General features: G+C 37.7%; 1 protein-coding gene and 1 pseudogene across 2 annotated transcripts in view; both read left to right on the plus strand.

The window, feature by feature from the left end:
• Positions 1-22445, plus strand: part of LMLN (leishmanolysin like peptidase) — an 82363-nt gene that overhangs the window by 34557 nt on the left and 25361 nt on the right. For both annotated transcript variants that reach the window (XM_055316334.1, XM_055316335.1), the window contains exons 11-12: positions 2549-2625; positions 15118-15228. In XM_055316334.1, coding sequence (XP_055172309.1) covers positions 2549-2625; positions 15118-15228 — 188 coding nt within the window. The remainder of the gene's footprint in view (positions 1-2548; positions 2626-15117; positions 15229-22445) is intronic.
• On the plus strand, positions 11410-11800 carry LOC129503874 (FAU ubiquitin-like and ribosomal protein S30; annotated as a pseudogene).

Here is a 22445-nt window from a genome sequence, read left to right on the forward strand (position 1 = left end):
GTCATGCAGTTAGCATTTTTAAAACAGAGCTTCTGGCCATACTAAACCAAGTGGAAGAACACGGAATGAATGCACAGGACAGCATTCGTCTATTGCTGTGTTTACCTGTCTTAGTGTACTTTATATTTAGCTGCTATTGCTCCATTGCACAAAATATTAAAATCCAGGGAAAAGTCATTATAAACCAACATGATTTAACAGCTACGTAGTATTATATGAATTTAACAACAATCCTGTGTTACTGAACAACTGTGGTTTAATTATTTTATTTTTATTATATTTTTAAGTAATCTCTACACTAGGCGTGAGTCTTGAACTTACAACCCTGGTATCAAGAGTTGCACACTCTACTGATTGAGCCAGCTGGGGGCCCCTACATTTTTTATTTTAAAAATGTTGTAATGTGGGCAGCCCAGGTGGCTTAGCGGTTTAGCGCCGCCTTCAGCCCAGGGCCTGATCCTGGAGACCCGAGATCTAGTCCCATGTCAGGCTCCCTGCATGGAGCCTGCTTCTCCCTCTGCCTGTGTGTGTGTGTGTGTGTGTGTGTGTGTGTGTGTGTCTGTCTGTCTTTCTCTCTCTCTCTCATGAATGAATAAATTTTTTAAAATCTTAAAAAAAAAGTTGTAATGAGGGGCACCTGGGTGCCTCAGCGGTTGAGCATCTGCCTTCCGCTCAGGGCATGATCCCGGGGTCCCAGGGTCAAGTCCTACATCGGGCTCCCTGCATGGAGCCTGCTTCTCCCTCTGCCTGTGTGTCTGTCTCTGTCTCCCATGAATGAATAAATAAAATCTTTTTATTATTATTATTATTATTATTATTATTTTATTTTATGATAGTCACAGAGAGAGAGAGAGGCAGAGACACAGGCAGAGGGAGAAGCAGGCTCCATGCACCGGGAGCCCGACGTGGGACTCGATCCCGGGTCTCCAGGATCACGCCCTGGGCCAAAGGCAGGCGCCAGACCGCTGCACCACCCAGGGATCCCCTAAAATCTTTTTTAAAAATGTTGTGATGAGCAATTTATTTATATTCGTGATGCCTTTCAGGATTGGCATTTCAGTGGATGTTCTTAGGTTCAACTAAATAAGCATTCAAGTTCATAAGACCTAACAAGCCGCATTGAAGAAAGATGTACTTGGGGCAGCCCCGGTGGTGCAGCGGTTTGGTGCCGCCTGCAGCCCGGGGTGTGATTCTGGAGACCCGGGATCGAGTCCCACGTCGGGCTCCCTGCATGGAGCCTGCTTCTCCCTCTGCCTGTGTCTCTGCCTCTCTCTCGCTCTCTCTGAATGGATGAATAAATAAATCTTAAAAAGAAAAAAGATGTACTTGGAAGAATACAACAAAGAATGCACAGCCTGGAGCCTGGCAAAATTCAGGCATTTCTCATGCTCCACATAGCAGTGTAGGGGATGTCTTCCATGCCTCTTCCCCTCCCCACTCCAGCTCAAATACAGGAGCATAAGGCCATAACAGAGGTGCTTAAGAACCAGCCTGACTTAGAAATATTATGTCCCAAATGAGAACTAATATGTTTTCTTTTTAACAGTTCCATAGACATAAATTCCAGATCTGTCTAAGGGACATCCCCATAAGAGTCAGTGCACATACGGAAATTCCAAATCAGTTTCATACTTAGAGAAGAGTGAGATTAATGCTTCACTTCTGTTCTTATCTAGGTAACCACAAAGAAATAGTGATGGGAACTTATGAAAGGCACATTATATTTGTTTCTCCCATGGAAATTTCAGTTTTTTAATTTTCCTTAAGCAGTTTTCCCAAGTGATTCCCATTAGAAAACTGTAGGTTAGTCACATATGAAAATTTATTTACTTTATAGTAGAGACTTGACAGTATTAATTTCATTAATGGCTGCCTTTCTCTGACATCAACTTTGTGTCCCTGAACCACTTTTTAAAATGATATTAAAGTACTTGAGATGACCATCTAGCATTCACCATAAGGATCTGAAAAATAATCAGAGCTGTTGTAGGAATTTTATGATATGAATTGTAACACTGGGTAAATAGTAGACTTTGATGACATTTTAGGTCCCTCATGTAACTCCTTTGATCCTATGATTCTGTAATACTTGATTTGCATATTAATGTATATTTCTGTGATACTAAGGTTGAGGGTTATAAAATTGGATTTTTATTTATTTATTTGTAATTTAGGCAAATAACCAACCCTTCAAATATTTTATGGGCATCTGTCTCAACCACTTATTTTACATTGTCTGGATAGTATAATATTTTTTTAGAGTATTTCTGTTTCCATATATTTGTCCTCAGTTTCATCAGAGTTCTAAATGCTGATAGTCTGCCATTTTAGGAAATTGTATACAATATAGACATGTAAAACAGAAAACAGATCTGGTTTTGAGCTGCATCATTGTCACTTTAAAGAAGGCTTGTATATTTCACTACTTTAAGTGAATAAGTCAGCCTCTTATACTTGAGACATTTTACATATATATCAAAGTAATCATGGGAATTATTAGGGGTTTTAGAAAGTCCAGTTTTCTAATTTAAAATCTGTTGATTTTCAGAATGAAGCAATGACTGGTTCTCACACCCAGAACCGAGTCTTCTCTCGAATCACTCTGGCATTAATGGAAGACACTGGGTAAGACACCTGTAAGAATATTATATGAATTGTTATTAAAATGACACAAACATTAAGTTTAATATTAAGATGAAATGAGTATTAGTTTAAGAAAATATAGGAGTACTTGAGTGGCTCAGCCATTAAATATCTGCCTTTGGCTCGGGCCATGATCCCAGGATCCGGGGATCGAGCCCTGAGTCAGGCTCCCTGTTCCTTTGGGAGTCTGCTTCTCCCTCTCCGTCTGCCTGCCACTCTGCTGCCTACTTGTGCATGTGCTCTCTCTGTCTCTCTCTCTGTCAAATAAATACATAAAATCTTTAAAATATATACATATATTTTTACACTGAAATAAAATATTTGAATTTTGTGCAATTAGCTATCATAACCTATACCGATTCTATTCATTAATTTAATAAATACTTGAGGCCCTGAGGTATAGTAATGAACAGAACAAAATTCCAAGCATTGTGAGATTTATTTTGTAATGAGTATTTTGCATTAGAGGCCATGCTAATATAAAGGAAAGACTAAACAAATCTTTAAAGTTGTGAATGAAATTGATGATGTGTAGATTCCTCGTTTTTAAAGCAGTAGAGCTTTTTGGTAAAGTAGTAGGATGCTGTTTTTAAATGACTCTAAACAATGCTAGTTTCTTTAAGATACCAGTAGGTACAGAAACACTGAGGAGTTTGTAAAGTAACTTGTGAAATCATGGCACTGGCGAATTTTATACCACTTTTCCTTTTTCTAGGGTAACACAGCAGTAACATGAGCAAGCTGTTTCTAAATATCTGACAATATTTTAAAGTTATAGACATGGAAATTAATTTTCAGAAACCCATAAGACTTAAGTGTAGGTTAACTAAGTTGCTTCTCCCAGTAAAAAACATTATTATTTATCTATCCAGAAACCTGGAAATTATCCTTGACAACTCCCTCTCGACACCTCTTAATCGAGTCAATCAAAAGTCTTGTGTAATTTTTAGCTCTTTGTTATCCTGGAGTCTATCTACTTTTTTGGTCACAACTGCCTTTATCAAGGCCACCATTATAATTTGCCTGGATTACTGTAGTAGCTTTTTCTTATCTGTCTCCCTGCATTTTAAATAGTCCTTTATACTGCCCAAAGGCTTTCACATATTCTGCACAAGTATTCTTTAGAGGTTTCCTTTTTTTTTTTTTTTGTATAGTGTCTCACACAGTAAGAAGGATATGTATCATGACCGAAGTACACACATACATATATAATGGTTAAGAGCAAAGACATTGATATAGGTACCAAGACCATTGACTGATGAAAGAATAGTTTTAAAAGTTACTCCTGGGACAACTGGGTATCTACATGCAAAAGAATAAACCCCTACTACATATGATTATATATAAAGATTAACTCAAAATGAATCAAAGACCTAAATAAAAGACCAAAAACTATGAAACTCTTAGAATTGAAGAGCCCAAGATGGCGGAGGAGTAGGAGACCTTAGATTTGTCTGGTCCCAGGAATTCAGCTAGATAGCTATCAAATGATTCTGAACATGTATGAACTCAATTGGAGATCAAGAAAAGAATTGCTGCAATTCTACAAATAGAAAAGTGACCATTTTCTGCAAAAATGGAAAAAGATGGAAAAAGTCACCTCAAAAAAGAGAACAAGAGGCAGTACTGACAGCCAGGGATCTAATCAATATGGATATAAGTAAGATGTCAGAACTAAAGCTCAGAATAATGATTATAAAGATACTAGCTGGGGTTGGAAAAAGCATAGAAGATACTAGGGAATCCCTTTCTGGAGTAATAAAAGAACTAAAATCTAATCAAATTGAAATTAAAAAGGCTATTAATCAGATGCAATAAAAAATGGAGGCTCTAACTGCTAGAATAAATGAGGGAGAAGAGAGAATTGGTGATACAGAAGACAAAATTATGATGAATAAAGACGCTGAGAAAGAGATAACTACTGGATCGTGAGGGAAGAATTTGAGATAATTTGAGATAAAACAAAATAATATTAGAATAATTGGTATCCCAGAAGAAGAGGAAAGAGAGAGGGGCAGAAGCTATATTGAAACAAATTATAGCAGAGAACTTCCCTAATCTGGGGAAGGAAACAGGCATTCAAGTCCAGGAGGCACAGAGAACCCCCCTCAAAATCAATGAAACTAGGTGAACATTTCAACACATAATAGTGAAACTTGCCAATCTCAGAGAAAAGGAAAAATCCTGAAATCAGCTCAGGACAAAAGGTCCATAACCTACAGGGTAGAAACATTAGACTGGCAGCAGACCTACCCACAGAGACCTGGCAGGCCAGAAAGGGCTGGCAGGATATATCAGAGTGTTGAATGAGGAAAATCTTCAGCCAAGAATACTTTATCCAGCAAGATTGTCATTCAAAATAGGAGAGACAAAAAGCTTCCAGGACAAACAGAAACTAAAAGAATTTGTCATCAGCCCTGCAAGAAATATTAAAGGGGATCCTTTAAGAAAAGGAAGAGCCCAAAAGTAACATACACCAGAAACAGACAATATATAGAAACTGACTGTATAAGTAATACAATGGCATTAGATTCACGTCTTTCAGTAGTTACTCTGAATGTAAATGGGCCACATGCTCCAATCAAAAGACACAGGGTATTAGAGTAAATAAAAAAGCAAGACCCATCAATATGCTGTCTGCAAGATGCTCATTTTATTTATTTTTTTAAGACTCTATTTATATTCATGAGAGACACAGAGAGAGAGAGACAGAGACACAGGCAGAGGGAGAAGCAGGCTTCATGCAGGGAGCCTGACATGGCACTCGATCTCAGGGCTCCAGGACCAAGCCCTGGGCCGAAGGCGCGCCAAACCCCTGAGCCACCCAGGCTGCCCAAGATGCTCATTTTAGACTCAAAAACACCTCCAGATTGAAAGTGAGGGGGTGGAAAACCATTTATCATGCTAATGGACATCAAAAGAAAGCTGGTGTAGCAGTCCTTATATCAGACAAATTAGATTTTAAACCAAAGGTTTAAAACACTATATCATAATTAAAGGGTCTATCCAACAAGATCTAGCAATTGTAAGTATTTATGACCCTTACATGGGAGCAACCAATTATATAAACCAATTAATAACAAAATTAAGGAAACACATTGATAATAATACAAGAATAGCAGGAGACCTCACATGCCACTCACTACAATGGACAGATCATTTAAGTGAAAATGAACAAGGAAACAAGGGCTTTGAATGACCAGATGGACTTCACAGATATATTCAGAGCCTTCCATCCTAAAGCAACAGAATACACATTCTTCTTGAGTGTACATGGAATGTTCTCCAGAATAGATCACATACTGGGTCAACAAATCAGGTCTCAACCAGTACCAAAAGATTGGGATCATTCCCTGCATATTTTGAGACCACAGTGAACTCAATCATAAGAGGAAATTTGGAAAGAACTCAAGTAGATGGAGATCAAAGAGCATCCTACTAAAGAATGGATGGGTCAACCAGGAAATTAAAGAATTTTTAAAAATCATAGAAACAAATGAAAATGAAAAGAAAACTGTTCAAAACCTTTGGGATGCAGCAAAGGCGGTCCTAAGGAAGAAGTATATAGCAATAGAAGCCTTTCTCAAGAAAGGTCTCAAATACACAACCTAACATACCTAAAGTAGCTGGAGAAAGAACAACAAATAAAACCTAAACCCAGGAGGAGAAGAGAATTAGGTTAGATTAGAATAAAGATTAGAGCAGAAATCAATGAGATAGAAACCAAAAGAACAAAAACAAGCAAAAACTCCCCAAAAAAATAAAAAACAAAGCACTAGGGATCCCTGGGTGGCGCGGCGGTTTGGCGCCTGCCTTTGGCCCAGGGCGTGATCCTGGAGACCCGGGATCGAATCCCACGTCAGGCTCCCAGTGCATGGAGCCTGCTTCTCCCTCTGCCTATGTCTCTGCCTCTCTCTCTCTCTCTGTATGACTATCATAAATAAATAATAATAAAAAATAAAAAAAAACAAAGCACTAGAACAGATCAACAAAACTAGGAGCCGGTTCTTTGAAAGAATTAGTAAGATTGATAAACTCCTGGACAGACTTATCAAAAAGAAAAGAAAAAGGACCCAGATAAATAAAATCATGAATGAAAGAGGAGAGCTCACAACCAACACCAAAGAAGTACAAGCAATTAAAAGAACTTATTATGAGCAACTATATGCCAACAAATTAGAAATCTGGAAGAAATCCCTAGAGATGTATAAACTCCCGGAACTGAAACAGGAAGAAGTAGAAAATCTGAACAGACCCATAACCACAAGGAAATTGAAGCAGTAATCAAAAATCTTCAACAAACAAGAGTCCAGGGCTGGATAATTTTCCAAGGGAATTCTACTAAACATTTAAAGAAGGATTCATACCTTTCCTTTTGAAACTATTTCAAAAAACAGAAATGGAAGGAAAACTTGCAAACTCTTCATTTGAGGCCAGCATTACCTTAATCCCAAAACCAGACAAAGACACCACCAAAAAGGATATATCACTAATGAACACAGATGCAAAAATTCTCACCAAGGTACTAGCCAATAGAATCTAACATTGCATTAAAAGGATTATTCACCATGACCAATTAGGATTTATTACTGGTTTTTGAGGGTGTTTCAACATCTGCAAATCAGTGTGATACACTACATTGATAAAAGAAAGGACAAGAACCATATGATATTCTCAATAGATGCAGAAAAAGCATTTGACAAAGTACAGCATCCTTTCTTGATTAAAACTCTTCACAGTGTAGGGAAAGAGAGAACAAACTTCAGTATCATAAAAGCCATATATAAAAAGCCCATAGCAAATATCATTCTCAATGGGGAAAGACTGAGAGCTTTTCCCCTGAGGTCAAAACATAACAGGGATGTCCATTATCATTACTGTTGTTCAGCATAACACTAGAAGTCCTAGCCTCAACAATCAGACAACAAAAAGAAATAAAATCCAAATTGGTAAAGAAGTCAAAATCTCACTCTTCACAGATGACATGATACTCATGTGGAAAAACCAAAGACTCACCCCCAAATTGCTAGAACCCCCAAATTGTTAGAACTCATACAGGAATTTAGCAGTGTGGCAGGATATAAAATCAATGCACAGGGATCCCTGGGTGGCGCAGCGGTTTGGCGCCTGTCTTTGGCCCAGGGCGCGATCCTGGAGACCCGGGATCGAATCCCACATCGGGCTCCCGGTGCATGGAGCCTGCTTCTCCCTCTGCCTGTGTCTCTGCCTCTCTCTCTCTCTGTGACTATCATAAATAAATAAAAATTTAAAAAAAATAAAAATAAAAAAAATGAAATCAATGCACAGAAATCAGTTGCATTTCTATACAGTAACAATGAGACAGAAGAGAGAAAAATTAAGGAGTTGATCCCATTTACAGTTGCACCAAAAACCATTAGATACCTAGGAATAAACCTGACCAAAGGGGCAGAGGATCTGTATTCAGAAAACTATAGAACACTCATGAAAGAAATTAAGAAAGACAAAAAGAAATGGAAAAAACATTCCATGCTCATGGATTGGAAGAACAAACATTATTAAAATATCTATGCTACCTAGAGCAATCTATATATTCAATGTAATCCCTATCAAAATACCAGCAATTTATTCAGAGTTGGAACAAATAACCCTAAAATTTGTATGGAACCAGAAAAGATCCTGAATAGCCAAAGGAATGTTGGAAAAGAAAACCAAAGCTGGGTTGTGGTAATCCTTTTAATTGTGTACTGTTGGATCCTATTGGCTAGTATCTTGGTGAGTATTTTGACATACATGTTCATTAGGGATATTGGTCTTTAATTTCCCTTTTTGATGAGGTGCTTGGTTTTGGGATCATAGTAATGCTGGCCTCACAGAAGGAATTTGGAAGTTTTCCTTCCATTTCTATTTTTTGAAACAGCTACATAATAATAGGTTTTATTTCTTCTTTAAATGTTTGGTAGAATAGCAGCAATGTCCACAATAACCAAACTATAGAAAGAGCCAAGATATCCATCAGGAGATGAATGGATAAAGAAGATATGGTGTACACACACACACACACACACACACACACACACATACACACACACACTGGAATATTAGCCATCAGAATGGATGAGTACTTATCATTTACATCGATGTGGTTGGAACTGGAGGGTATTATGCTGAGGAAAATAAGTCAGTCAGAGAAAGACAATTGTCATATTGTTTCACTGATGTGGAATATAAGAAACAGCACAGAGGATCATAGGGTAAGGGAGGGAAAACTGATGGAAGTCATCAGAGAAGGAGAAAAACACTGAGAGACTGTTAACTATAGGCAACAAAGTAAGAGTTGCTGCAGGGGATGTGGGTAGGAGAATTGGGTAATTAGGTGATGGGCATTAAGGAGAGGATGTGATGTGATGAGCACTGGATGTTTTGTTTTGTTTTTTTTTAATTATTTATTTATGATAGTCACACAGAGAGAGAGAGAGGCAGAGACAAGGCAGAGACATAGGCAGAGGGAGAAGCAGGCTCCATGCACTGGGAGCCTGATGTGGGATTCGATCCCGGGTCTCCAGGATCGCGCCCTGGGCCAAAGGCAGGCGCCAAACCGCTGCGCCACCCAGGGATCCCGAGCACTGGATGTTATACACAACTGATAAATTATTGAACACTACATCTAAAACTAAGTATGTACCAAATATTGGCTAATTTAATTTAAATTAAAAAATAAATAAAATCGTGACTAAGGAAAAAGAAAGAAAGAAAACCAAAGCTGGTGGCATCACAATTCCGGACTTTAAGCTCTATTACAAAGCAGTAATCACCAAGACAGTACGGTACTGGCACAAAAACAGACACATAGATCAATGGAACAGAATAGAGAACCCAGAAATATTACCCTCAACTCTATGATCAACTAATCTTCCACAAAGGAGGAAAGAATATCCAATGGAAAAAAGATAGTCTCTTCAACAAATGGTGTTGGGAAAATTGGAAGCCACATGCAGAAGAATGAAACTAGACCGTTTTCTCACACTATACATAAAAATAGACTCAAAATGAATGAAAGACCTAAATGAAACAGGAATCCATCAAAATCCTAGAGAGGAACATACGCAGTAACCTCTATGACCTTGGCCGAAGTAACTTCTTCCTAGACATGCCTCCACAGGCGAGAAACAAAGACAAAAATGAACTCTTGGAACTTCATCAAGATAAAAAGCTTTTGTACAGCAAACAGTCAAGAAAACCAAAAGACAACCGACAGAATGGGAGAAGATATTTGCAAATGACATATCAGATAAAGGGCTAGTACCCAAAATCTATAAAGAACTTATCAAACTCAGCACGCAAAGAATCCAATCAAGAAACGGGCAGAAGACATGAACAGAAATTTCTCCAAAGAAGACATAGAAATGGCCAACAGACATATGAAAAAATACTCAACATCACTTGGCATCCGGGAAATACAAATCAAAACCACAATGAGATACCACCTTGCATAGGTTAGGATGGCTAAAATTAACAAGTCAGGAAATGACAGATGTTGACAAGGATGTGGACAAAGGGGAACACTCTTATACTATTGGTGGGAACACAAACTGGTGCAGACACTCTGGAAATCAGTATGGAGGTTCCTAAGAAAGTTGAAAAATTGCGACCCAGCAATTACACTACTAGATATTTACTCCAAAGATACAAATGTAGTGATTGACGGACACTTGCACTCCAATGTTCATAACAGCATGTCCACAATAGCCAAACTATGGAAAGAGAGCCCAGATGTCCATCGACAGATGAATGGATAGAGAAGAGGTGGTGTATATTTATACACAATGGAATACTACTCAGCCATCAGAAAATGAAATCTTGCTTTTCTCAACATCGTGGATGGAACTAGAGGGTATTTAGCATAAGCTAAATAAAAGTAAGTCAGAAAAAGACAATTATCCTATGATCTCACTCATATATAGAATTTAAAAAACAAAACAGAGGATCATAAGGGAAGGGAGGGAAAAGTAAAACAAGATGAAATCAGAAAGGGAGACAATCCATGAGAGTTTCTTAATCATAGAAAGCAAACTGAGGGTTGCTGAGGGGGATGGGATAACTGGGTGATGGACATTAAAGAGGGAATGCAATGAATCACTAAACTCTACCTCTGAAACTAGTAATACATTATATGTTAATTGAATTTAAATTTTAAAAACTCTTAGAATCATAAATGTAAATCTTAATGATATTGGGGTAAGCAGTGAGCAATTTTTTAAAAAAAAGATTTTATTTATTTGAGAAAGAGAGCATGCAAGAGATGGGGAAGGGCAAGGGGAAAGGGACAAGCAGACTCCCCACTGAGCTCCCTGTTGCAGGGGTTGATCCCAGGACCCTGAGATCATGATTTGAGCCAAAGTAAGATGCTTAAACAACTGAGTTACCCAGGAGACCCAGCAGTGATTTCTTAAATATGATAACAAAAGCATGAGCAACCAAAGAAAGATTAGATAGATTACACTTCATCAAAATTAAAAACTTCTGGCTCAGGATCCCTGGGTGCCTCAGCGGTTTAGTGCCTGCCTTCAGGCCAGAGTGTGATCCTGGAGTCCCAGGATCGAGTACCAGGATCGAGTCCCACATCAGACTCCCTGCATGGAGCCTGCTTCTCCCTCTGCCTCTCTCTCTCTGTGTCTCTCATGAATAAATAAATAAAATCTTTAAAAAACAACAACAACAACTTCTGGCTGTTTCTCGACTCGATCTTTGTGGCAGTGGCTGCAGTGCCTGTGGTTCAGCACCAAAATGCAGCTTTTTGTCAATCAGGAGCTACACACCCTGGAGGTGACCGGCCAGGAGATGGTCACGCAGATCAAGGCTCATGTAGCCTCGCTGGAGGGCATCTTTCCAGAAGATCAAGTCCTGCTGCTGGTAGGCATGCCCCTAGAGGATGAGGCTACCCTAGGTCAGTGTGGTGTCTCCACCCTGGAGGTAGCCGGCTGCATGCTTGGAAGGGTAAAGTCCATGGTTCCCTGGCCTGTGCTGGGAAAGTAAGAGGGAAGACTCCCAAGGTGGCCAAACAGAGAAAAAGAGAAAGAAGACAGGCCAAACCAAGTGGCAGATACAGTACTACTGGTGCTTTGTCAATGTTGTGCCCACCTTTGGTCAGAAGAAAGGCCCCAATGCCAACTCTTAAGTCTGTTGTAATCCTGGCTCTCCCCAATAAAGCCACTTAGTTCAGCAAAAAAAAAAAAAAAAAAAAAAAAAACGAAAGAAAGAAGAAAATTTCTTTGCTTCAAAGGACACTATCAAGAAAGTGAAAAGGCTGGGATGCCTGGGTGGCTCAGCAGTTGAGCATCTGCCTTTGGCTTAGGGTGTGATCCTTGATTCCGAGGATCAAGTCCCACGTTGGGCTCCTTGCATGGTGCCTGCTTCTCCTCACTCTGCCTGTGTCTCTGCCTCTCTCTTTGTGTCTCTCATGAATAAATAAATAAAATCTTTAAAAAAAAAAAAGTGAAAAGGCAATTCACAAAACGGGAGAAAATATTTGCAAATCATCTATCTAATAAAGGTCTAGTATACCCAGAAAATACAAAGAACTCTTATAACTCAACAATACAAAGGCAGCATGATTTAAAAATAGGCGAAGGATGTGAATAGATATTTTCCCGAAGAAAATACAGAAATGGCCCCTAGCCACATGAAATGATTCTCAGCATCATTATTAGGCCTTAGGGAAATACAAATCAAAACTACAATGAGATGCTATTTCACACCCAATAAGATGACTGTAATCAAAAAGACAATAGCAAGTACTGATGAGGATGTGGGAAAATTGGAACTCATATACTGCTTGGGGGAATGTAAAATGGTGCAGCCACTTTGAAAAACAGATTGGTAGTCCCTCAGAAAGTTAAACAGATTTATTATATGATCTAGCAATTTTACTCCCAGTTGTATATCTAAAAGAATTGAAAACATGTCCACACAAAAACCTGTAAATGAATATTCACAGCAACTTTAAATCATAATCAAAATGTAGAAACAACTCAAATATTCATCAGCTGATAAATGGATAAACCAAATGTGGTGTATGCACACAATGGAATATTATTCAGCCATTAAATGGAATGAAGTCAAGGGAATAAAGGGATGGGCTACTAACAGGGAGAATATATTTGTAAAAGGCACATCTGATAAAGGACTGTTACCCAAATATATACGAAGAAGCCTTAAAACTTACATAAGAAAATGAACAACCCGATTAAAAATTATCAAAAGATCTAAACAGACCGTTCACCAAAAAAGATATATAGATAAGCATATGAAAAGATGCTCCATATTTTAATGCAAAAACATTTTGTCAGTAATTATAACATCAATACAAAAATAGTTTGTGAACATTCTGTAAGTTTTTGATGTTTACTAGATTTTGATTTCCTTAATAAACCATTTCATTTCATCTTCTTATTGAGAAAGAAATAAAAAGGGAAAAGAAGGAAGGAAAGGAATAAGAGAGAAGGAAGAGAAAGGAAGGAAGGAAAACAAGCATCAACAACAAAGAGACATTCTTCCCACTTCTTGGATTTCAAAACTACATTTTGAAGTAATAGCAACTAAAGGAAGGAAATGGACTATGTGTGAACTCTTAGTTGAAAATTTAATGTGGTTTGGATGATTGCATTAATCCATTTTTAGAAAATACCACTACCCATTAATTATGGCCCAACCATGAGTTAACTATCCTGTACTTAAGGACAGTACTCTGTGAACATGAGTGGTAATAAGAGTTCTACCCTAGGATGCTGACTGGTGCAACAAAAAAAGTAGATTAGATGCTATTAAGAAGTCACCTAACAATATCATGTAAGATGGCAATTGTATTAAAAAGCAGGGGAAAAAATGTCATCAGAGGGACCCCTGGGTAGCTCAGCGGTTGAGCGTCTGCCTTTGGCTCAGGGTGTGATCCTGGAGTCTTGGGATAGAGTCCCACATCGGGCTTTCTGCATGGAGCCTGCTTCTTCCTCTGCCTGTGTCTCTGCCTCTCTCTCTGTATCTCTCATGAATAAGTAAATAAATAATTTTTAAAATGTCATCAGAGAAATGCAAATTAAAACAACAATAAAGGGATCCCTGGGTGGCGCAGCGGTTTGGCGCCTGCCTTTGGCCCGGGGCGCGATCCTGGAGGACCCGGGATCGAGTCCCGCGTCAGGCTCCCGGTGCGTGGAGCCTGCTTCTCCCTCTGCCTGTGTCTCTGCCTCTCTCTCTTTCTGTGTCTCTCATGAATGAATAAATAAAATATTTTAAAAAAAATAAATAAAACAACAATAAAATACTATTACACACCTGTTAGAATGGCCAAAATATGGAACACTGACAATACCAAATGCTTCTAAAGATGTGGGAATGCAAAATGGTACAGCCACTTTGGAAGACAGTTTAAAAATACGGGATGCCTGGGTGGGTTAGAATCTGGGACACCTGGGTGGTTCAGTCAGTTAAGCATCAACTTTGATTTTAGCTCAGGTCATGGTCTCAGGAACATGAGATCAAGCCCCGTGTCAGGCTCACACTGAGTCTGCTTGAGATTCTTTCCCCCTTCTCCTTACCCCTCTGCCCCACCCCCTAGTGTACACGTGCACATTTGCTGTGTCTCTCATTCTCTCTCAATTATTTTTTAAAAGGTTAAACTTTTTTTATAATTTATAATTTTTACAAAATAATCTTTAAATATTTTATTTATTCCTGAGAGAGAGAGAGAGAGAGAGAGGCAGAGACACAGGCAGAGGGTCCATGCAGGGAGCCTGACGTGGGACTTTGATCCCCGGTCTCCAGGATCAGGCCCTGGGCTGAAGGTGGCGCAAAACCGCTGAGCCACCAGGGCTGCCCAAAATCTTATTTTTAAGAATAAAAAAGAAAAACCAATAAAAGTAGGCTCCAAGTTTTTGTTTAAATTTGCTAGGAAACCAAATAAATGTGGGTTTTTTTTCTGAAATTAGAACATTTTTAAAGTATTAGACATAGTATTCATATGTCTTATTATAATGGTGTGGTTTTTAGTCACAAGCAGAGGCCAGAGAAGCAAGAAACTAGGGCCAACTGAATCATTTTGGGTAGTTTATCCAACTAGTAATTGCACTATTTCTTCCTCGGCTGACTCCCTTGTCTTTTTCTCTCATTCTCTTTTGTTTCTTTGTCTCTTAATCCCTTTGTCTCATACCGTAACTGTTTTCTACTCTGTGACTTTTACCATCTTTGAAAATTACAGTTGACAACCTATTTTGATTTTGATTTTTGTTTCAGATAAGAAAATACCCTCAGCATAAGACAAGTTTCCTACTCTTTGTTACAGTGACTCTACGCAGCAATTCCTGTGTAGCAAAGGCTTTGCTTTTAAATGCTCCTCTGTCTTGAGGTCCTAGTTTGCTCATTAGTGAGATTTATAATTGGTATGCTAGAATTGTTTTTAAAATAACAGTAATACAAAGTGCTTTACTTAAATTATTTTCACAGCTGGTATAAGGCTAATTACAGCATGGCCGAGAAGCTAGACTGGGGCCGAGGAATGGGCTGTGACTTTGTCAGGAAGAGCTGTAAATTCTGGATTGATCAGCAGAAACAAAAGTAAGAACACATTTCCTAATAATATCTTTCATAACACAGTTGATTTCTGATTTTATTCTTTATCCTGAGCCTAAAATTGTTCCTATTTTGAAAATGTGGTCTAAACAGTTCAATTTCAAAATATACAGAAAACCATCTATGGTGCTTCATGGTAATCTAAAAAGTAACTACATTATTGTTTTAAATCATATATGAAAAGAATCTATAATGTGGGAACTAGAACCATAAGCATTCCTGTTTAGTTTATAATTAACTTATATTTTATAAAAATTAGCATATTTTATCATTCTTACTGTTTTCATCAGAGAATGCACTCATATAAACATAGATGCAGCTGCTTATTCAGTATCCAAAAACATGAAGATACTTTTGAATAATGGTTCTCAGATCTAGATAAATATCAAAATCATTTGGCAAACTTTTTTTTTTAAGATTTTATTTTTTTATTCATGAGAGACATAGAGAGAGAGAGAGGCAGAGACACAGGCAGAGGGAGAAGCAGGCTCCACGCAGGGAGCCTGATGTGGGACTCCATCCCAGATCCCCAGGATCACATCCTGGGCTGAAGGTGGCGCTAAACTGCTGAGCCATTGGGGCTGCCCACCTAGCAAACTTTTTTAAAAAATACATTCTTCAAGTTTGGGAGATACACACACACACACTTTTTTTTTTAAGTGAGCTCTGTGCCCAATGCGGAGTTCGAACTCATGACCCGGAGATCAAGAACCTCATACTTGGGATCCCTGGGTGGCGCAGCGGTTTGGCGCCTGCCTTTGACCCAGGGCGCGATCCTGGAGACCCGGGATCGGATCCCGCGTCGGGCTCCCGGTGCATGGAGCCTGCTTCTCCCTCTGCCTGTGTCTCTGCCTCTCTCTCTCTCTCTCTATCATAAATAAATTTAAAAAAAAATTTAAAAAAAAAGAACCTCATACTTTATGGACTGAGACAGCCAGATGCCCTTATAAATATATTTTTTTAACTTTATTTTGTGATAGAGTCACTCCAGTTGTGAAGAAATATTCAGAGATTCCCTGTCCACTTTATCCAGTTTTCTTGATTGTTGTTAACATCTTATAAAAACTATAGTACAAAAACATAGCCAGGAAATTGACATTGATACAATCAGATTCAGAACATTTCAGTTACCACAAGGGTCCTTCAGGTTGCCATTTTACAGACATACCCACTTGCCTCCCACTCTAGCCCTTCTTAAAGCCCCTGGAAACCACTAATCTGTTCTGGCTTTTTTCACTCCACATAATTTTTGGGAGATTCATCCAGGTGGTTGGTATGTCAGTTGTTTGCTCAAGTTAATGGCTGAGTAATATTCCATGACATGGACTTACCAGTTTGTTTAAGCATTCACATGCTAAAGGATATCTAGGTTGTTTCCAGTTTGGGACTATTATGAATAAACCTGCTGTAAACATTTGTGTACAGGTTTTTGTGTGAACATAAATCTTCATTTCTCCAAGAGAAATGCCCAGGAGTGCAGTTGCTGTGTCATATGGTAGTTACAAGTTTAGTTCCCTAAGAAACTGCTGGACTCTTTTACAGAATGGCTATACCGTTTTGTAGTCTACCAGCGATGTATGAGTCATAACAATTTTTCCACATCCTTGTCAGCATTTGATGTTGTCACTATTTTTTATTTTAGTTATTCTGAAAGATAGTAGTGATATCTCATTGTGGTTTTAATTTGCATTTCCCTAATGGCTAACGATGTTGAATATCTTTTCATGCTTGTTGATGTCTATATATCCTCTTTGGTGAAATATCTCTTCATGTCTTATGCCAGTTTTTTAATTGGGTTGTTTATTTTGGTTTTTTTACTGTTGAATTTTGAGAGTTTTTTATATATTCTAAATACTAGCCTTTGTCGGTTATGTGGTTTGCACACATTTTCTCCTAATCTGTACTTTTTCTTTTTATTCTCTTTATAGGGTCTTTCATAGAACAAAAGTTTTTAACTTTGGTGAAGGCCAAATTATCAGTATGTCCTCTTAGTTGTATTTTCAAGTCAATCAATGGTGAAGCCCTGAATCTTAAAGATATTCTTGTATTTATTTTTTTCAAAAGTTTAATTGCTTTATGTTCTATATTGCAGTCTGGGATCCGTTTTGAGTTAATTTTTATATAAAGTGACTTAGGTCAAGGTTCTTTTTTTTTTTTTTTTTTTTGGTGTATGGATGTCCATTTGGCTCCAGCACTGTTTATTGAAAAAGCCATTTTTCTTTCATTGAATTGCTTTCTTACATTTGTCAATCAGTTGGGTGTATTTATATGGATCTATTTCTGTGTTCTCTATTCTGTTCCATTGATCTATGAGTCTGTACTCTATTAATACTGCACAGTCTTTGATTACTACAGCTATATTATGTTTTAAAATTGGGTAAACTGATTCTTCCCACTTTGTTTTTTCAAAATCATCTTAACTGTTCTTGTTCCTTTGCCTTTCATATAAATTTCAGAATAACCTTGTCTATAAAAAAGTCTTATTGAGATTTTTCTATGAATTGTTTTAAATCTATTAGCAATTTTAGGAGAATTGAGATCTTAGCTTTGTTGAGTTTTTTAACCCCCAACACAATGGTGGGGACATTTAGTCTTTCATTGTTAAGTATAATGTTAGTTGTAGGTGTTTTGTAAATGCTCCTTTTCAAGTTGAAGTTCTCCTGTATTCCTATTTTTCTGAGAGTTTTTGTCACAAATAGATGTTGACTTTTGTCAAAAGCTTTTTCTGGTTTGTTTGATATACTCGTGATCTTTTTTTTTTTTTTAGCTTATAAATATGATGGATTACATTGATTGATTTTCAAATAGGAAACCAGTTGTGTGTTGCTAGAAGTAATCCCCACTTAGTCATGGTATATAATTATTTCTATATATTTCTGAATTCCACATACAAATATTTTATTATGGGGATGCCTGGGTGGCTCAGTGGTTGAGCATCTGCCTTTGGCCCAGGGCATGACCTCCGGGTCCTGGGATCGAGTCCTACATCAGGCTCCCTGCAGAGAACCTGCTTCTCCCTCTGCCTATGTCTCTGCCTCTCTCTCTGTGTCTCTCATGAATAAATAAATAAAATCCTAAAAAAAAAATTATTATGGCTTTTTTCTGTATATTTTCATGAAGAATATGTTTTTGTTTCTTTTTGTACTGTCTTTGTTTTTTTGTATCAAGGTAATACTAGCTTCATAAAATGAATCCGGAAGTATTTCTTCATCTTCTGTTTTCTGGAAGGGTTTGTGTACAGTTGCTGTTAATTCTTTAAGCGTTTGGTAGAATTCTCCAGTGAAACCACCTGGGACTGTAGATTTCTCTTTCAGGAATTTCTAAAGTATTAATTCAACTTCCTTAACATTTACAGTGCTATTGATATTTGTCTATTTCATATTGGATGAACTTTGGTAATTTGTGTCATTCAGGTATTTGTCCATTTTGTCTAAGTTACTAGATTTATGTGTACAGAGTAGTCTGTAGTAGTTCCTTACTATTGTTTTGATGTCTGAAGGGTATAGCGAGATCCCATTTCATTCCTCATCTTGGTAATTTGCATCTTCTCCATTTCTTTTTCAGTTTTGCTAGAGGTTTGTTAACTTCATTGGTCTTTTTAAAGAACTAGCTTTTTGTTTCATTGATGTCTTTTATTGTTTTTCTGTTTCCAGTATATTTCTGTTCTGTATTATACCCTTCCTTATGCTCATTTTTGTTTTATTCTTCTCTTTCTAGGTTCTTGATTATTGATTTGAGATGCTGTATCTTTCTTTTTTTTAATTTTTATTTATTTATGATAGGCACACAGTGAGAGAGAGAGAGAGGCAGAGACATAGGCAGAGGGAGAAGCAGGCTCCATGCACCGGGAGCCTGACGTGGGATTCGATCCCGGGTCTCCAGGATCGCGCCCTGGGCCAAAGGCAGGCGCTAAACCGCTGCACCACCCAGGGATCCCCTGCTGTATCTTTCTAATATATATATTGAATGCTATAAATTTCCTTCTTAGCATGTCTTTAGCTGTGTCCCACGAATCTCAATATGTTGTTCATTTTACTGATAGTTTAAAAGTTTTGAAACAAGTGACTTGCCTATGGTCATATAACTGCTGAGGGACTTTAGCTTCTCTGTCTCCAAGTCCAGTGCCTTATCCACTAAATCACAGGTACTTCTTGTGAAGGTGTTATTCTTATCTTTTCTCCCCTGGGTTAAGTCTCAAAGCATTAGTTTCTACTAAGGAGTCTGACATCTGAGTTGTAATACTGCTGTGAAAAGAGTATCAGGAAGCACCTGCAGCCACTCTGAGGACAGCTAGTTATATCCAGCACTACAACTTTTGTCTGCTAGTGTAGTTCCCAAATTTTGCCATGCATTAGAATCATCTAGAATTTTTTTTAAAAAATTCTATGCCAACATTACAGCCCATCCCAATTAAAGCAGAATGTCTGGAAGTGGGAACCAGGCATTGGTATTGTTTTTAGAGATCCCTTAGTGATTTCACTTTGCAGCAAAGTTTGAGAACTGCCATTCCACTGTGTTAAAGGAAATATATAATTAACATTGCAGCTGCAAGAACTTAGAGATTTTTTTTTTTCTTTTTACAGCTGCCACTTTGTTCCCCTTTGGGTCCCGATTATAGGATCACCTAAAACCAAAAACTGAAGGGAATTTCCTCTTCTCCATTCTCCAAAAGTAAAACTTTTGGTCCCCTGAATTCTGTCCTTTCAGCCATAAGCCAGAGGTTTGCAAACTTTTCTGTGAAGGGCCTATTAGCAAATATTTTGTGCACACAAAATAAGGTTCTTTCTAAGTTTTGAGACAACTAGTGTATTATTTTTTTTTCAACTAGTGTATTATTACCTAACTCCTCTTCCTAGTTTTTCAGAGTTGAACAGTCTCTGTTAAAACTACTCAACTCTGCTTTTGTTTTTTTTTTTTGTTTTGTTTTGTTTTTAAATATTTATTTATTTATTTATGATAGAGAGAGAGAGAGAGGCAGAGACACAGGAGGAGGGAGAAGCAGGCTCCATGCAGGGAGCCCAACGTGGGACTCGATCCCAGGACTCCAGGATCGCGCCCTGGGCCAAAGGCAGGCGCTAAACTGCTGAGCCACCCAGGGATCCCCTCAACTCTGCTTTTGTATATCAGGAGCAGCCATAGGCAAAATGAATGAACATGGCCATGTTCCAGTAATACTTTATTTACAAAAACAGGTTGTAAGGAGAAACACAGATACCAAAAAAGCAGTTAAGGGCAGGATTTGGCCTAGAATTTAGTTAAAGTGTGCTAATCCTTGTCATAAGCATTCAAATGTCCCACTTTTGAAACGTCAATGTTCAGAAGTCCTTACGGTACAGAAGCCAGCTTCTGGCTCTGTAGGCTCAGTGAGGCTATATCCCTGAATTGTCTTGGATTCCAGTGTGACCATTACTGAGCATGGGGACTGATGCCTAACTTCACCTGTGACACCTCTCCTCTTTTATTGTTGGGTGACTAGTGTGAAAAGGGAACAGTTGAGCATTGGCAGAGCCTTACTCATTTGAATCAGTTGAATCTATGTACACACAAAATAAGGTTCTTTCTGCATTTTAAGACAACTTGTATATTATTACCTAACTCTTCTTCCTAGTTTATTTGGCATTGTTATCAGCTCTAGAGCTGCACTGTCCAGTATGATACCACTAGGCACATGTAGCTGTATCAATTTATATGTAAATTAATTAAAGTTAAATAAAATTTAAAATTCAGTTCTTTAGTTGCACTAGTTCCATTTCAAGTGGTTAATAGCCACTACATGATTAGTGGCTACTGTGTTGGACAGCATAGCTGCATTGCAGAAAGTTCTACTAGGCGTTCTGCTGTAGAATCATATCCCATGAATCTTGAACAACTCTAACTTTGGAGCTTTTTAAATCAGTATTTTTTAAGTTCCTTACTCCTCTTTATCCATTCAGCCAAAATTCATATTTTAATTAATTTAGGTAAGTATTATATATTGTTTTATTTTAGATTAAAATAAAAAGAGTGACTTAGTAAGAACTACTTGTCATATTTAGTGGAAACTTCATCATAGAAAGTTATAAAATTGCCATATATAAAGATTTCATAAAAAGTAATATGGACAGTGAAATTACATTTATTGACTAACTTGTATGTGCTAGACACTGCGTACCTTATAGTTGAAGCTCAGGAAAATTAAGTAAACATCAAATAAGCTGGTATTTGAAACCAAGCCTGTGTGAAGACTTCTAGACCTTTGTTTTCCTATTACGCTGTGCTGCTTCAAGTTTACCAAAGACTGTGGCAGGTCTTTTACACATTTTATCTCAAGAAGCTGTAATTCCCCTAGAGATGTTTTATTGCTATACTATGTTAACTTAAATGAAGCAAGTACCAGTTTTCTTTAAAATAGAAATCTATCCTAGGCTTTTTTCCCTTAACAAGCATGTGGGAGAAGAGGAAAAATAGCAGTAATCCTATCACAATTTGGCAGCTAGTCTTAATAGGATTTATATTGTTTAAGAATACTGGAATTAAAAAAAAATACTGAAATTTCATTTATAACATTATTGTTATGACATTAATTTATATTATAATTATCAATAAGGCGACTAATTTGAAGATTATTTTTATAGAACAATGCAATAGATTCCAATGTCCTTGAAAAATTACAAGACATCTTTTTCCAAATTGTACTTTCAGGATTAGATTTAACAGAACAACTTGTAATAATTAGGAATATACAATATACAGTCTTCATTTTGTACATGAAAACAAGATGTCTTGTGAATGTTTTCAGTTTAACAAACTGTCAAAAAAGAGTCTTTGAACTAGATTAGGCATAGCAAAAATTTCACTGTTTGTAGCTGCAGGACAGAAAGGCATCACCTCCATCTATTTCTGAGACTCCATTATATTAATTATGAAGATTTGCATTTCTAAGCAGCATCAGGAATTTCATTATTTTTCATTAAACATTGCAGATCAGGTCTGCAGAACTCCATTTTCCTGGCAAAAGTGGAGAAAGAGATAAATAGAATTATGTTTAATAATGGTGGAATGATGTTACAATGCATGTAGCATTAATCTTTCATATCTATATTAAGTATTTCTTTTTACCCTTTTAAAAATAACTTTATGGGGATCCCTGGGTGGCTCAGCGGTTTACCGCCTGATCCTGGAGTCCCGGGATCAAGTCCCGCGTCGGGCTCCTGGCATGGAGC

The sequence above is a fragment of the Nyctereutes procyonoides genome, unplaced genomic scaffold (genome assembly GCF_905146905.1).
Source record: "Nyctereutes procyonoides isolate TBG_1078 unplaced genomic scaffold, NYPRO_anot_genome, whole genome shotgun sequence".
Lineage (NCBI taxonomy): Eukaryota > Metazoa > Chordata > Mammalia > Carnivora > Canidae > Nyctereutes > Nyctereutes procyonoides.